The following is a 14,137-nucleotide window of genomic DNA, read 5'->3' on the forward strand; positions in this document are numbered from 1 at the left end:
GCTATTAAATCATGACTAGTGTAGCTGGTAAGTTGGTGTTCCCTATCAGCCACCTTGACAGGTACCATCAATTGTTTGGAGGTCCCTTCATATTCTAAAAACCTATTTGGCTGGTAAACTTGGGAACCCACCAGTTACTGTGGCCAGTGCCCTGCCTTTGCTCTGTCTATCCTGTTGTAAAGAGGGTTCAAAATAATAGAGCCCTCTTGGAAGCGTAAGTGTGGGGCCTACCTGGGGGGTGTGCAGGTTGGGAGAGCTTTTGTGTGTATGAATCAGTTGGTGTGTCTTCAGTAGACAACTAGTTATATATCATTGAGGCCTCTGCCCATCCGCTAATCCTCTCCCACACCCCCGCCTCCCTCTTCTCTCTTTCTCCCCGGCCTAAGTATAATATCTAGGTTGTCTCAGACACATTCATCAGCCCCCTGAGTGGCTTCTTACAGATTAACAGTGGATGGAGTTTGGAGGCTGCAACCTCATACTGATCACTCAGCTTTTAACTGGGGCTGTTTCTGAATGTACCAGCACCGCTGTAGACTTTGAGACCTGTGTGGAAATCACAAGAAGATCTACAGAGAGAGAGAGAGAGAGAGAGAGAGAGAAGAGAGATAGAGAGAGAACTATTGTGTCAGAGAGAGAAAGAAGTATAGTGATTTGTACTGGATGATCCGGTGGTCAAGAGAGGCTGCGGTGACTGTGGTTTGTCCAGGAGATGCATGAAGGAGCCTTGGCATGTTCCTGTACAAAGCCCTTAAACACGGAGATGAAGAGGAGGACATCCAGGTACATGTTCAATGGCTCATTTTCACTGGTCAAGTGGTAGAATGACCTGTTTGATTGGCTGCTTCTGTAAAACCACCAGTTGTTGTAGTTGGTCATGGAACTTGGTGCTAGTAGGGATAGAATTCTGGACGCTAGAGATAGAATTCTAGGCACAAGGGATAGAATTCTGGACGCTAGAGATAGAATTCTAGGCACAAGGGATAGAATTCTGGACGCTAGAGATAGAATTCTAGGCACAAGGGATAGAATTCTGGACGCTAGAGATAGAATTCTAGGCACTAGGGATAGAATTCTGGACGCTAGAGATAGAATTCTAGACACTAGTGATAGATTTCTGGATGCTAGAGATTTAGTTCTGGGGACTAGGGATAGAATTCTGGATGCGCTAGATAAAATTCTGGATGCTAGAGATAGAATTCTGGACACTGGGGATGGAACTTTGGGTGCTAGAGAAATAATATTGGCCACTATTCCTGTAGGCTATTCACTTCTGTCTCCATACTATCTCCATTAATCTACATGCAAACATTGGCTAGTGAGGATCATTTTCCTCTAGCCCCAGCAGAAAAGGGCTAACTACAGTCTAGCTGGTTCCTAACATTTCAATCCCTGGTTGTTGTAATATCATTGTTATTGAACTACAGGAATAGTTGGAAGGCTTTGGTGTAAAGTAGGCTGCTGTATTGGGTAATCTTCTTGGGTTTTGGTGGGGTAGTGTGGAGTGGTTTTCAGGTTTCCCTCTTTGTGCCGGGAAGGATTAATGGCTCTAATCGCTTCTGGGTCCCTCTGAGCTTTATTGGAGGAACAATAAGGCATGAGACATTAATTGAAAATTCTTGTGACATAAATCCTTGTTTGGACAAAACCACGATACAGTATGAGATTATTATTATTTATTGCAGCTTAGATTGTTGGCAACCAGCTCTATCTAACATGGCTCCTAAACTGTAGTCATCCTGGTTTTTATATTTTATTTTTATTTTATTAAGCCGCCTCCTAATCCCTTTGATTTTCATAGACTAAATCCTGGATTAAGAGGTCACTAGCTCCCTTTTGCCATTTTAGGATGTTTGGAGTTCATTATTTACAGAGTAAAACATGCTAACCTTCTGTAGAGCTAAGGTAGACAATGTGCCGCTCTGTGGTTGTTTGATATTTCCCCACATTCATTTAACTTGACTAACTTGTAATGGGAATGTCAGCACTGTTTGCATAAACATATCACTCAATTACTATAGATAAGAGTAGGCTTTGTTTAATATCCTCAAGGGACAATTTGCTTAACAGCTTGGGGTCATCAAAAGCAATCATAATACAACAATAAATACAAACATGAAGAGCATCAACACTGTCAGCTGACCACTGTTCACAATGTGCTACTTTTTGTTCTTTCTTCACAGTCCCAGAAACCCTGGATAGAAAGCACTTTCACCAAGAGGGAATGTGTGTACATACTTCCAGTGTCAAAAGACCCCCACAGGTATGTGTTTGTGTGTTGGCCCCAGCTTAGACTTGGTGTGCCTTGTGGTGATGGCCATGGTAACAGTGTAATTGTATGGTGTGTGTGTCAAGGTAAGCCCAGATCCTAACCACTACTCTCCAAAGGGTAAATGAGGCTGTTCCCACATGATCTTACTGTTTATGTCTATCACTGTAATTACAGTTTCAAGTGAGAGGCAAGGCCAGTGATGAACAGTTGCATCATATTTTCTTCCAGTACTAGGGATGAGGTTTCTTATTTATTTGTTATTTGGGTTTTCTTGCCACAACCCCCCTATTTATTTCTATTGATGTATACTGAATTCCTGCTTTTGTGCTATTTTTAAGTATATCCCTGTAGTATGAAAATAACAGTTTGTGTGTAATATGTAAAGAATTGATGTGAATGTTCTTTTCTCAAGTATAGTAGGATTTCTATGCAGACTTAATGGAATTTGACATATTAGTGCTAGAATTGTATGGACGGCTGTTATTGGCTTGGCGAGCAGCCCAGTCGTTCACAATGTACCACATCTACCTCAAAGGTACACAGAAAACAGCTCAATTAAGTCATGGAATGTTCAGCAGTGTGCGTTTACCATTTCTGTTTTTAGTTATACTTTCAAAAAGATGCATTCTTCTACTTTCTTCTCGTAAACTGGTTTCGATACTTGGTTACTCTTTTCCCTGTGTTTTCTTTTGCATCAATTATTTGCCAGTGGCGTTTCCCCACTAACTATAGGCCGCTGCTCATAGATGATCCAGAGGTGTTAGTGAATGCAGTCCCATGCAACACCAGGCCAAAGGCCTGGATATGACTGTGATCAAAGCGAGAGTCCACTTGGCAGGTTTCATAATTCTTTCTTGGTTAAAGGCCAACCTGACCAGGCCGGCTGCCCAGTTGACAGATAACCTTCCTAAATGTCCTCAAACAACTTGGCGTTTCCTTCTAGCTTTGGAAAGATCAGCCCTCACATTAGGCCTGTATTATAACTATCTTAATTGGATAGTTACAAAATCACTTGCGTTTAGTGGGTCTGTATTTTATTTTATTTTTATTTTTTATTAGTGATTGATTATCCAGTTGAATGATGTTGATGTTGAATTTCTTGCAGATGCCTTCCAGGATGCCAGATCTGCCAACAGCTGGTGCGGTAAGTATTTGTTTGGTCGTCATCCTATTTCACTCTCTATTGCCTGACAGGATTAGCCTGAGAAAGTCCCTTCCAGCCTGTTATACCAGCAAAACCTTGCAGGGAAAGTGTAACTCCACTGTACAGCAGCACCCCTCCTCAGGAAACAATTAACTTCCAGGCTTTGTGTGTCAGGAGACACATTCTCACCTAAAGTAATTGAAGGGAGCTGAGAGAGCGAGAGAAACCGGTGTTGGCCCAAATTTGGCATGTAGCCATAATAACTTGGAATAATAACTATATGGCAATTTTCTAAAACCACATTATGCTCTTCAAAAAGTATGGTTAACCTACACCGTAACAAATATGTTGAACCTTGTCATCACAGTTGTTTGTCAGGAATAAAGTCTTATACTTTAATTGCTAAGGTATTGTGTAGTGCTTAAGTTTGAGCTTTGGATGTTGTTTGTTTGGGACGTTGATGGTGAAATACTGATCCTGTGTGGTACAAGTGTATCTACACTTATACTTTGAAAACTAGGGGTTCATCTTAAATTCTTCCAAGATCCAAAAGGAGCCGTTCAGAACCTTAGGATCCCTCACTAGAAAAAAAGGTTCCTTGAATAACCCCCGTAGGTTGCAGGTTTGTGAAAGTACCTTCATGGGTCATGAAGCTTTTTTTGAAGGGGTTCTTCAAGGAACCTTCTTGGGTTCCCTTATGGTTGCAATCCAAATAAAACCCCAAAGCTTCAACATTTTACTTCATAGAATGTAGACTGTCTTGCCAGATGATTCAACCGGGCAATTCTGTAGAAGTCTAAGAAAAGTTACAAAGTCATTATTACCAGGACCATGACATTGTAAAACTTATTTAACCAGCCAACCAAAATGGTTTCCTCCACCAGGAAGAAAACTTCAATTTACAAAAAATGGCTTATCAACATTGGTGGTGTTTTTTTATTGACGCCTAGAGCTACTGCTAGCTGCAAGTTTATGAGCTTCTTTGTGATTGGAGGTACAGATTGGTTTCAGTGAGCAATGCTATCAGTGCTAATAAAGTGTTTCCGGCTAGCATGGAAACTTTTTTCCCCCATTGCAACAAGTGCCTGGTGAGGGATAAAAGAGACTAAAATTCAAAATGTTATGGCATGGTTTTAATTCCTGTTCCTTGTACCTTGTCAGTGTTTTGTTTCTTCCTGTTGTGTTTTTCTTGCTTTTTATTATCTTTCTTGTAACACTTATAGATTCGCTTTTTATGGAACATGTTATAAATAAAATATATATATATATATATATATATTGTTAATATTATTGTTATTATAGCATGTGCGGTGTTCCGTTGTTGCTATGTCTCTGCAACATTACCCCAAAGACAAATTGTATATTAATGTTCTTGCCAAATAAAGTGATTGTGGTTCCCATCCAGGTGCTGCTGCGGCCGGCTGGTGCGGCAGCATGTTGGCTTCACAGCCAGCCTGGCGATGAAGTACTCGGACGTGAAGCTGGGTGAAAACCCCAACCTGTCCCTGCCGGAGCTGGAGGAGTGGTCGGTGGAAAAACACACAGAGGAGAGCCCCACTGACGCCTATGGTGTCGTCAACTTCCAGGGAGGGTCCCACTCCTACAGAGCCAAGGTAGGAGGGCAAGCTCTCTCTGCTGGAGGGCACATTTTTCAGAGTAAAAAAAACAGACTTGTAAGTCTTGAGATAACTGCAACCTGGATTGTGGAAACGGGTGTAACACAACATTCCAAATGTGTTTTGTACACTGTGTATTAGCTGATGAGACTTTGTTTACTTAATGAGCCCCTTGGGGGGAATTCAGTTGGCAGGATTTCTTAGAATGCTTGAGAAGTAATCATGAATAACTTTGTGTTGTTTATAATGAAAGCTCAATTGGTATGACTGCAAGACATCCTTAACTAACATTCAGGTTTAATTTGACAAATTATAAAAAAATGTTGGTTACCTGGCTAAATAATACTGTGTGAAATACTCCACCTGTCTGAAAGCTAACTACAGATGGTGTAGCCTCAAACTGAAGCCCAGTGTTGCACAATGGAATCAAACTATTAAGCAACAGAATAATAAAAGGAAATCACTTGCTTAAATTTGATGCTAGCCCAGGTCATGAGATTTACAACACTGACTCCTGAGGGGGCCTGTTGACCAGCTTCTAACACCCTTTGTGTCTCTGTGTGTGCGTGCTTGTGTGTGTCTCTGACTGTTTTTCCGAATGTGGGCAGTATGTGCGTTTGTCCCACGACTCGCGGCCGGAGAGCATCCTGCGGCTCATGCTGAAGGAGTGGCAGATGGAGCTTCCCAAGATCCTCATCTCGGTCCACGGAGGAATTCAAAACTTCGAGCTGCACCCACGCCTCAAGCAGGTGGTGGGCAAGGGTCTGATCAAAGCTGCTGTCACCACCGGGGCCTGGATCCTCACTGGAGGGGTCAACACAGGTACACTCAGCAGATTATCTTAGCTCAGCAGCCTGTGGCTTGTGCAGGGTTCCCACTGGCCATGGACGTCTTGGGATATCAAGGAATATTCCAGACAGGGAAAGTCATGGAATTTGATCAAATGTTTGGTGGAAGTCAGGAAATATCAATCAATTTCATCAATTCTTCTCCACATCAAGCCCAACTGCAGTGGAAACCAGACTGTTAACCTCTTTACAACGTTTCTGAGCTGAAAAACAACATGAACAAACCAGGAACAAATTAAATGTTTAGGTCATTGATCTTGTGTGGTACAAATGTAAGTCATGGGGTTTTACATCAGGACCGGTGTAAAATGTAAAATTGTCTCCACTAGCCAGAAGCATTTAAATGGAGTCAAAAGGAAATGACATAATGGTATAGACATGGCAGCTAAAAAGGTCTTAAATTCCATTCCTGCACCAATACAGATATTGATTGTAAATTCAGTGGAAAGGAGAACACACACACACCCCTACACAACCACACAACCACATACAGACACCACCCGGGCGTAGATATGCATTAGGGTGGTTGCCTCCCACTAAGCTTTCTCTTATCGGCACGCTGATGTAGCAGAAGTTGTAATGCCAGGCTCTAAGCGTGTCATTTGGCTGTGTGTCACGGCCGAGGTGTGTCTGCCGCCACAGCGCAGTGTCAAGATTGTGCGGTTTGATCATAGTGTTTAAATCATTACTCACAGGGTCAATTACCCAGAGCAGTGATTACCCCTAATGCCTCTCTTGGCCCTGGCCAGTTGGGATGGACTCCTGGCACCCAAATTACTGTAGTATCCATGGTATTCATTAGCTTAGGATTGTGGTGCAGGACTCCATGTAGTTGAGTCCGACCTTTCCCACGGGCAGCATTTGAAACAGGAACATTTTGGTGGCAGAGCTTCTGCTGTCTTAGTCATTCATGTATAAGGAGAGAGCCGTTTCTTCACAAGTGTGTTTTATGTGATCTATAGCAACTAGAGCCAATTATTTTTCCTTATATTAGTCACAAATGTGCATTAAAATGTAACCATTGTGGGGTCGATTTAATCTCATTTCAGCTCCAAATCACTAATGAGAATTTGAGTGTTGAAGACTTTTGGAGTGGCAGAGAGTTAAAGAGTGATAAAAGCTTACACTGTTTTGTCTAAAGGGGTGATAACAGCATTTTATTGGGTGGGCACAGTTTAGTGATTGACTCTTGCATCCTTCCTGAAGGTGTGGCGAAGCATGTGGGCGATGCTCTGAAAGAGCACTGTTCCAGATCATCGAAGAAAATTTGCACTATTGGGATCGCTCCCTGGGGAGTCATTGAGAACAGGAACGATCTCATTGGGAGAGACGTAAGACAACCCTCCACCAATCTCACATCTAGTCTCACTTCTCTGTATTACAAAAATATCTGAGTAAATGTTGGTACTTTGAAAGCAAAGGTCTTAAGATACCTGATGCCTTCAGTAATATTCAATGTTGAGTCATTGTTTTAATTTTTTTCAAACAGTGAATATTTATATAGGAACAAAACTCGTAATTTCTGTCCTTTCTCCCCTCCTTCCTAACCTCTCCTCCTCTTCTACTGTTCTACTTTTCTAACCTCCTCTTTCCCACTGCAGGTAATAGCTCCATACCAGACCCTACTGAACCCTCTCAGCAAGCTAAATGTTCTCAACAACCTCCATTCACATTTCCTCCTGGTGGATGATGGGACGGTGGGCAAGTACGGCGCCGAGGTCAAACTGCGGCGGGAGCTGGAGAAGCACATCAACCTCCAGAGAATACACGCACGTAAGACAAACTCTAGTGTAGCTCCGCAAAAAAGGGTAGGGGGTCTTCTTCTCAGATAGTGTAGTGACATTGTGTGTGTTTGAGATGGCCAAAAACATACAGGCAACTGAAGGCCTCCGTTGCCTGACTGATCTACCAATTACTTCCAAAAGACCAAGCCTTCCTTTGATTACCAATATCCATACCTATATAAAGAACCAGTTTCTGACTTATTTCCAGCCAGCTACTTTGTTTTATATTTGTTTGTTTTTAATGTGATATTTTCCTATCTCCGTATTGATGTTAGGAGCCTTGGAGTTGCGTATCAGAAAGATCAAACTCCACACTTTACATGGTTTTAGTGCTGTGCCAGTAAATCAAATCCAAACCAACAGAGCCTCACCTTGTGAAAACAAAAGTGAAACTTAAACTTGTATGTTCTGCTTCTTGCATGTCCTTGTGACGGTGTGTGCTAGACAGTAAATTGTCAGTTATCAGAGATTTTTTTAAATTCACAGTGTGCCACCCACAGACTGGCACATTGTCCCTACTCACCAGTTTGAATCGACTGGACACACTGCACTGACAATTGGCAAGGACAATTACTTTATAGATAAACCACAACAGTCCATGATAGATAGAAATTAAATCACAGTTAATCTGTGCTGTCTGCTTCCTAGGCAGGCAGTCAACTTTTTATTTAGCTGTTGCATATTTTGATCCAGTTCAGTGGGAAAAGTACAGTAGTTTACATTAACTCTGCTCTTCTGTGAGTGAGAAAGAGGGTTTATCTACCTACTGTAGTTTACTGCCTTTACTGTATTCATGTACATAATACCTAGGACGGCATGATTATGGCAAAAATTATAATCTTGGTTATTTTGCTAAATTTTGTGATCACAATTATTAATCACAATTATTTGTCTCAGTTGATAAGAGGGTAACCATCCAAAAATAAAAATGAGTTTATTTTGTGCCATTTGGTGCCGGTTGTACAATGTAGCTGGTTAAGTTAGCCTTGTTGTAAAAGAATAATAGATTATCTGTTTTATTTCAAAGATTGAAAGGAGGACTGCAATGGAATCCATGTACAAAAAGGTCTTCTTCCTGTAAAACCCTAATGGTCATGGTAGTTTTACAGAATAGCAGAGGTTAACTTGGCCCGACCAAAACTTTCAGTTATGATTTTGCTTTAACTCTCCTGCAAACTCATTCAGTAGCAATCATTGACAGTCAGACCTGGATCACATAATGTTGCTGCTGTACTGCTTGGGAATACCACAAGGGTTAGGGTTAGCGTTAACTGCATATACTCACAGGTTAAAACAAATACCAAGAATTGCAATACAATGCAAATACTATTTGGCCCAGGTCTTTTACCAGTAATGTATTATGTGATGGATTTTGGGTTGGGTTGAAGTTCATCCAGGAAGTGAGGCTTGGAATGTGCAGTATACAAAACTTAAATGAATCACAGGGACTTTCACGCTCAAACAACCAACAAATTGAATGGTGATTTGGCTCGTACAAGTTATTAGAATTCTGTGGCAGCCATCTTGTACCCAAGTGATTTATCATGGCATACACAAGGACATACCCTTCCGATGGATTTCAATTTAAAGGTGTAGTCATTGTGCAGTCAGTTTATCTTTGTGAGGCTGACACAGGCAGATAACAGCTGTCTGGGCATTATCATCTGAACCTCCCACAAACTGTCACTAGGGTGGGACTCTATTTGATGAAGGGGATTTGGCCTTAAAGGAATAATCAAGCCAAATTGTAAGCAGGCTATGTGTGTCCGTACTTGCAGGTATTGGTCAGGGTGTTCCTGTGGTGGCCCTGATCTTTGAGGGGGGTCCCAATGTGATCCTGACTGTGCTGGAGTACCTTCAGGAGAGCCCTCCCGTCCCAGTGGTGGTGTGTGAGGGGACTGGCCGCGCTGCTGACATACTGGCCTACGTCCACAAGCAGACCGAGGAGGGAGGGTAGGACACACACACAATGAAAAAATGGAAAGGAAACAAGTGGCAGAGTGATATGTACTGCAGTGTTGTAGATAGTGGCGTTCTGATAGTCCATCTTGCTCCTCCCATTATTGGTTTGATGGCTGGGTTGTTGGTGGTTCTGTTGATCTATTTATGTCCCAGGATGATTAGTCTTTGAAAAAACCCAACCGCAACCCAGTCTGTCAAAAACTTTGAAACTAGTTTCACTTCTGACAGAGTGCAGATAAACATCATCTGCTAACAGACTTCATCAGATTATGAAATTTGTGCAGACTGCTTCAAAAGGTTTCGAGACCCACCCACAACAACCCAACCTAGGTGGTTTCAGCACATAGTTTTGACGGATGGAAAATGTCAGCATGTGAATGCCACACAGCTAGTCTTATTGCTTTATTTTGTATGATTTGTAGTTTGTTTATTTGTTGGGGTGAGACAGGCCAGTGATGAATATTCAAATGATTGAATGTAGCTGGTGTCTTTATCCTTCCACAGAGGGCTTTGAGGGGCTTGTTTGACGAAGCAAGTTCAACATAGTCAGGGTATCTTTGCGATAGCTGGCGTCACAAAACCTAACAATGGCGATCCTGGCTAACTGGTCTCATGAAGGTGGTTATCAACTGGCTCTGTTAACCCAGGTTTTTCCAATCCAGCTATGATTGCATTTGCATAAAAAGGGTGGTGTTTGTAAAAAATTGTCAATCACAGGAAACATGGACAGATCCAGAGCAGTGTATTTAAGATAAAATGAAACTTTATTGATCCCTGAGGGGAAATTAGGTCGTTGCTGCAGCAACGTAAAGTAAAGTATCTCAGCAGAGAAAGGAAAATAGAATATAAGTACACATACAGAATGTAAAAATAAGCAATAAAAGTAGAGAGAACAAAATAATAAAACAAAGCTATAAACTAGACTATGAACAATTATGGGTTTATGCAAACATTATGCTGCCAACAATTTCACCATGTTAAGTAGACTGTAGAAGTGGGAAGTATGCAAGAAATGGATAACTAATGTTTGTTCCTCTATCAAAAAGAACAAACTATTATATTGAAAATATGAGCAATATTTTCAATATAATAGATATACCTTGCTTAAAGGTGCGCCACTGTCGTGAGACCACAAAGCCAGAGTTAAGCCGAAGTAAAGTAACCAACTAATTTCGCCAATTGTTGCAGGTATATGACATCTTACAGCACCTCACATACAGTGCACAGGGACAATGCAAGACATACTGCATACTGTTCTGTGGACAGAACATTTACATTTTAGGCAGCTTATGCTCCTATGTTATATACTGTATGCTCATACCTGTGATCTTCCAGTTACATGATCACTCTCTACACCATTCTATAGCTCTTTGTGTGTTTGAGCAGTGTGGCACTGCGTGGGAGTGTGACTATAACAGTGTTGTAATCCTCTATAGAGGTCTTCCTGATGGTGTGGAGGCTGACATCATCGCAACCATCAAGAAAACCTTCAACTTCAGCCACAGTGATGCCATCCATCTCTTCCAGACTCTGATGGAGTGCATGAAGAGCAAAGAACTGGTAAACTTGTGTCCATTCACATTTTGACCACCAGACTTTCATTCTGCCTATAGCATTCAAACCAATCACAAGGGATGCAAGGATCAGAGTCATAGTTGCATGACAATAGATGTAACAAAAAGTCCCCTTGCAACCCTATTTTGACTGTTGACAAATAATATAGAAGTGCTAGGAAAAGAAGTGCCAAAATTGGAGCAAAGGAGAAAGGTCTTTTTTTTTTAAATTTTATTCAGAATAGATAAGGAGGATATAGGAGAGGGGCATGTGATTCAGGGGGCGGGTTGGAACCTTAAGCTTATGACAGGCGACAGGGAGGACTTTGCCATCCTGATTAGAGTGGGACGCTTGTTCTACCGTTTGGGAGACAGGAGGGAGAAGCATTTATGCCAGAAACCACTAATACCTTTACATAAGTAAATTTTGGGTAGACCTGGTAGTGGACAGTGAAAATAATCTTCTCTTTCAGGCCCAATCTGTTACAGTATCCCTCCCCCACTTCACTATCATCTCTCTCTGGGCTTTTACATAAAGTTTTAGGTTGATTGTATTTGTAATGTTTGTATTGGAGTTTGAAAGATCTGTATTTGAAGTAATGATTTTTTTTTTCCTTCTGTCTTTTATCTGTCAAGCTCTTCAAGAAGATATGTTAAAATACCAAAATGCTTTAGTTTAAACATACAACGTAGAATTTATTTGACCAGCTAGATTCCTCAACTAGCATCAGAGGAACAGCTGTGACGTCAAATCCGATTTTGCCATATTTCTGTTGTTGAACAAGTTGTTCAGTCTCATATCTTTTAGACTTAAGTGAAATCTGCTGCCGTTCCTACTGCTAGTTCATATAAATTGAAACCATGATATCACAGACGGATAAAAAATCAGGATGATGTCTGTGGAAAGATAATGATGCATGATGTTCTCTTCCTTGGAAAACAGATCACTGTGTTTCACATCAGCTCAGAGGACCACCAGGACATTGATGTGGCCATTCTGAGGGCATTACTCAAAGGTTAGTAGACGACTTCTCTCAGATTTTTTTTCTTAAAAATTCTTCTTCGATAAATGGTACGTTGTCCTATGAGCAAACGTTACCAAAAGTTGATTAAATCTCTTCATATGCTGCAATGCTATGATTCAAGAGGAGGTTGTTGGCGTCGAAAGGTTCAGATTTTGAGACTTTGTCATGTTTTCATATCGATATAGATATGTTTTGAGAACAGAGTCCCCCCTGTGTGCCCTTCTTTTTGTGTTCCTGAGGAGATCATGTTGCTAGCATTCACAGGGCCTCGTTATTCCAACACTGTCAGTCTTTTTTTTTTTTTTTTTTACTGCATGCCTCTGTCCTATCCCTCTTTCTCTCTGCAGTCTGTCTGAGAAAGAGAAAGAAGGGGAGAATTCAAAGAGGACAGGCTGTTAGATATTCGACTACATTGAACAATCCTTACTCTGTTTCCCTTATGTTGTAGTGTTTCTGTATTTGAAACACTATCTGTGCTGTTTTGATACACTCCGATACTCAGCACTGCGTTGGCCATCCACCCTCCTTCCTGCTACTTCTATTTAGGACAAAAGCCAGGAATGTGTGGGTGACTAACCCACCGCTACTTTTTAAACTGATTGATCTTCTGGAGAAACAAGTTCAGACACTCAAAAGACCACTGAGGATTGTGAGTGAACAAAGCTGAAATGCCTGCACAGGCAAATATTTGTCTGCTAAAGGCGCATTCATCTTAGTGAAACAGTAACTCTTCCTCAAAAGGACCCTGGAGGAAACAAAAGCTCTCAACTCTTTAAAAGACTATTGAATGCTATTTAGAGATCCTCCCACTCCCACTAGGATTGAATTAAGTTATTACTTGGAGTATGCAGCGTGCATACTCCAAGTATATGTAACACATCCCCTTTTTCATCTATGAATTTTTAAGGATATTCAGACGATATGAAAGTCAATTTAGTATACTGGCTGTGATTGACAACTTATCTGACACTATCTGAGTCTAGCCAAATGCCAAGAATTATTTGCAAATCCTGTTTGATTCAGTTCTGTCTAAAGGAACGGTGATTGGGAAAACCTGCCATCTCCCTTGTTAAAACTGACCAAATTGGACACTACAGTAAACTATGTGCTGCTCCCCTCTCCCACATGAAACTGACAGACGCTTTGCACTAACACTGGATGATTGATTCTGTGTACTGTGAATATACAGTATGATCATTTGATTCAGATGGCTGCCATGGAACAATGAGTCAGATTACTGTGGAAGAGACCAGTAGCCCAGATAGGGATTATTTTGTAGTCTAATCTGTTGTGTTGCTGTATTAGTGTGTAATTGGCTGTATTACTTCCCTTTGCCCTGGCCCTACTCTAGCAGGACAGAACCCCCTCTAATCCTGCTGGCTAGCCAACAGGAAATACACCATTAATATGGCTTTATTTGCCTGGGAATTAATATCTGTGTGTGTGTGTGTGTGTGTGTGTGTGCGTGCGTGCGTGTGGGTTGTACCTGGGTGGGTGTGTATTCGCGTGCACGCGTGTGTGTGTGTGTGTGTGTGTGTGTGTGTGTGTGTGTGTGTGTATGTGTGTTCTTTTCTACTTTTTTCCAGGCACAAATGCATCTGCCTTCGATCAGCTTGTCCTGACTCTGGCCTGGGACCGCGTGGACATTGCCAAGAATCATGTGTTTGTGTACGGACAGCAGCTCCTGGTACGTCTGTGTGTTTGTTTGTGTGTGCGTCTGTGCGAGCCACAGCTTGCAGGGATGTTTGCTTAGCTTAACATTCGCCCCAAACCTTTAGACTTGCCCAGAATAACCCCAGAATCTCCGCTGCCCAGGATCTGCAGTCCGAAGGGCCAGGGGACTAGACTTGGGCAGGCTGCCATGAACCGTTTGTCTTGACTGTAACATGAACCCGGTTAGAGTTGTCTTCATAAGCCGCCCTCAGTGGTTATG

General features: G+C 41.7%; 1 protein-coding gene across 3 annotated transcripts in view; it reads left to right on the forward strand.

Moving 5' to 3' along the window:
• The window catches only part of LOC139646573 (transient receptor potential cation channel subfamily M member 7-like), a 44,963-nt gene that overhangs the window by 7,365 nt on the left and 23,461 nt on the right, over positions 1–14,137 (forward strand). For 2 of the 3 annotated variants that reach the window (XM_071522477.1, XM_071522478.1), the window contains exons 1-11: positions 733–783; positions 2,184–2,263; positions 3,378–3,416; positions 4,822–5,029; positions 5,641–5,854; positions 7,087–7,211; positions 7,482–7,653; positions 9,443–9,617; positions 11,063–11,186; positions 12,123–12,195; positions 13,791–13,891. In XM_071522477.1, coding sequence (XP_071378578.1) covers positions 733–783; positions 2,184–2,263; positions 3,378–3,416; positions 4,822–5,029; positions 5,641–5,854; positions 7,087–7,211; positions 7,482–7,653; positions 9,443–9,617; positions 11,063–11,186; positions 12,123–12,195; positions 13,791–13,891 — 1,362 coding nt within the window. Of the gene's footprint in view, positions 1–732; positions 784–2,183; positions 2,264–3,377; positions 3,417–4,821; positions 5,030–5,640; positions 5,855–7,086; positions 7,212–7,481; positions 7,654–9,442; positions 9,622–11,062; positions 11,187–12,122; positions 12,196–13,790; positions 13,892–14,137 lie in introns of those variants that run through there. The other variant, XM_071522479.1, reaches the window with a different exon arrangement.

The sequence above is a fragment of the Centroberyx affinis genome, unplaced genomic scaffold (genome assembly GCF_046629955.1).
Source record: "Centroberyx affinis isolate AG114_WGS23_722 - 3 ecotype Tasmania unplaced genomic scaffold, CSIRO-AGI_Caff_v1 ptg000993l_1, whole genome shotgun sequence".
In the NCBI taxonomy this organism is placed as follows: Eukaryota; Metazoa; Chordata; class Actinopteri; order Beryciformes; family Berycidae; genus Centroberyx; species Centroberyx affinis.